The sequence below is a fragment of the Clarias gariepinus genome, chromosome 24 (genome assembly GCF_024256425.1).
Source record: "Clarias gariepinus isolate MV-2021 ecotype Netherlands chromosome 24, CGAR_prim_01v2, whole genome shotgun sequence".
Classification (NCBI taxonomy): domain Eukaryota; kingdom Metazoa; phylum Chordata; class Actinopteri; order Siluriformes; family Clariidae; genus Clarias; species Clarias gariepinus.
Genome location: NC_071123.1, coordinates 22,614,314 through 22,616,861, shown reverse-complemented (window position 1 = coordinate 22,616,861; position 2,548 = coordinate 22,614,314). Strand labels below are relative to the sequence as shown.

Sequence of the window (2,548 nt, the reverse complement as noted above, 5' to 3'; positions counted from 1 at the left end):
GGACCACTAATGCAAGTGTGTTTACTTCAATTAGCGCACCAACAAACTCTTTTGGGAAAGTTATAGCTAGTTCAATGTACCCCAAGTAGGGGACAGACTGTCCTGCTGCTCCTTCTACCTGTAAGAGGTCATGGAGTGGCTTAATCTCCTGCTCTGAGAGATGTCGTTCATAAAATGACTGTGGAATAGTTGTTACTTGTGAGCCTGTGTCGAGCAAGCAGGTAACTTCTTGATCTTTTATGTTCACAAAAGCTGTACTTTTTGTACCGATGAGTCCTTTAGGGAATTTGAATGGGGGGCTACTGTCTGATTGTTCAGTGCTGGTGCATGCTTGTGAGTTGACTATGAGGTTTAAAGCTGAGGGACATTGATTTGTCTCAGCCCCTGTCTGTCCCACCACAGGAGCCGTTAGTCGTTTAACTGGGAGCCGGGGTTAGCCTTCATTTCCCACTCACTTAATCTCTTTTCCAACTGTTTTCGTTTTTCAGCCACCAAAGCAGGATTGGGAGCTTCGGTACACGTAGAGGAGATATGCCCATCCTCTCCACACTTAAAGCAGTACCAGGGCCGGGGTTTGTTCATCTGCTTTGTTCTTATCTGGGTTTGCATGTTAGCATTTGTTTTGTCTGACGTTCGGCTCTGGGGTTTCTGTGCAGTTACTTTTCTATCTTTCCTTTTCTCTGCCATGAAAGAGGTCAGCTGGCTCTGCAGGGTGGCAACCTGCTTCACAAGGTCTTCAATGGCACTGGGACAGACCTGTGGGTTCTCCTTCGGGATTGCGCATGCACATGCACTCTGAGACTGAACTTGGACTCGTTTTGTGGCACCAATATGTTTCCTCATGCGGCTGGCTTTAGCTTGCTGCCTGTCTTCCTCTGTGCGCAACATCAGCAGAAGCTCTGCAAATGAAGGTGGGCGACTTCTCGCCTGTTCAAGCTGCAGAGTAGAGAGCAGAGTACTGTCCCAACACCCTCTACAGAACTGCTTTAGAAGGTGTCTGTCAAGTTCTCCTGGTGCAACCCCACCCCTTTTTACTACAAGGTTTAATGCTACTTGCAGCCGATGAAGGTAAGCGGAAGCACTCTCCCCTGGATTCTGAAACGTGTTTAAGAAACGTGCAAAAAGTTCTTCCCCATCCTCAACAGCGCCAAAAGCCGAATCAAGTAGCTGCAGGAAAGCTAGAGGGGGTGAATTGGGCCGTAATCCTTTGACTACATCAGCTGCGGGAGAAAGCAAGCTCTCTACAATCTTTCTGGTGATCTGAAGAGGAAGTATGTTAGGATCATTTAGCAGCAGTTCGATATGGGAGCGCCAGGTGTCATAATCAGTCTCATTATTGGGCCTGGGAGTCTTTCCAGAGAAGGAGCGGAGCCTTAATTGGGGCTGAAAATGAGGATTGATTGCTTCGCTCCTAACAATGTGTTCAACCACAACCTTTTGAATTTCTGGTGGATTCATGTCATTTGCTGAAAGTGAAGGGGCTGTACCCACACTGTTGATTGTGATGGTGTCAGGGGGAGGAAGGCCATTATTTCTGTGAGCGGTGTCTGAGGATAAGACAGGGGGATGCTGTTCAGTGGAGGTAAGGGTCAGCTGGGTCTCACTGGGGGTTTCAGCACAGGTAAAAGAAACTTCCTCTGGTACAGAGCTCATCGCCTCAATATCTTTACTAATCTGGGACATCACTCCTTTAAGCACATGTCCGTACTCAGCACCGCTAAGTTTGGCTAAGGCCTTAAGTTCTGACAGGTAAGTTCTGGTAATATTACCACTGATCTCAGTTTGGTATGCACCGCTCAAGGCTTTGATGTTGTAAACAACAGAGGGATCATCTTGCAAGGCATATTTGTATGGCAATACTCCACTTAATGTTTCTAGAGCTGTGCCATACGTATACTCAACGATCAGGTTTTGGTAAAATTCAGATTCACATTCATCAACTAAAATGGTTCTTTTGATAGACCCATATTCTTTAAGGAAGTCAATAACTTGTTCATCTTGGTCTCCTACTTGTGTTAGTCCACTAACAATAACTGCGTTTGGGATTTTAACACCACACCTCTTTACAAAGTCCATATTGGACACGTGTTCAATATTGATATTCAAACCAACTGGCTCCTGGCTGGCTCGCCAAATCTGTAACCCTCTTTACGATAGAGTAACAGAGTAACAGAAATAGTTATCTTTAACAGTACTTGGACCAGTAACAGAAGATGCTAAGTCTTTAAGAGCCAGTGGTTTGAGAACCAATAAGGACAGAAACAGTAATTTGTGTTGTGATCACTCTTTGTTTAACAAGAACAATAACAACAGTGTAACAATTTAATTCAGAAAAATAATAATAAAATAAAATAATAAAGCCGGCATAAGGTTCCCTTAAAACAAAAAAAAAATAAACCCAGTTCCAAAAATAGTCCTATTGCTCGTTGGGGCCCTTTTTTTCCTTTTGATTAAATCAGTGTCACAACCGTACCTGTATCTGTTATGGTATCAGTATGTCAGTGCTTGTGGATCCTACCACACAATCCATGAAGAAAGGAAAGTGAGA

General features: G+C 44.3%; 1 protein-coding gene across 1 annotated transcript; it reads right to left on the bottom strand.

Moving 5' to 3' along the window:
- Window positions 1-408: 408 nt before the first annotated feature.
- On the bottom strand, window positions 409-1,683 carry LOC128511933 (modulator of apoptosis 1-like). Its single transcript, XM_053484981.1, has one exon. The coding sequence runs from the start codon at window positions 1,681-1,683 to the stop codon at window positions 409-411; it is 1,275 nt and encodes a 424-aa protein (XP_053340956.1).
- Between the last annotated feature and the right edge of the window lie 865 nt (window positions 1,684-2,548).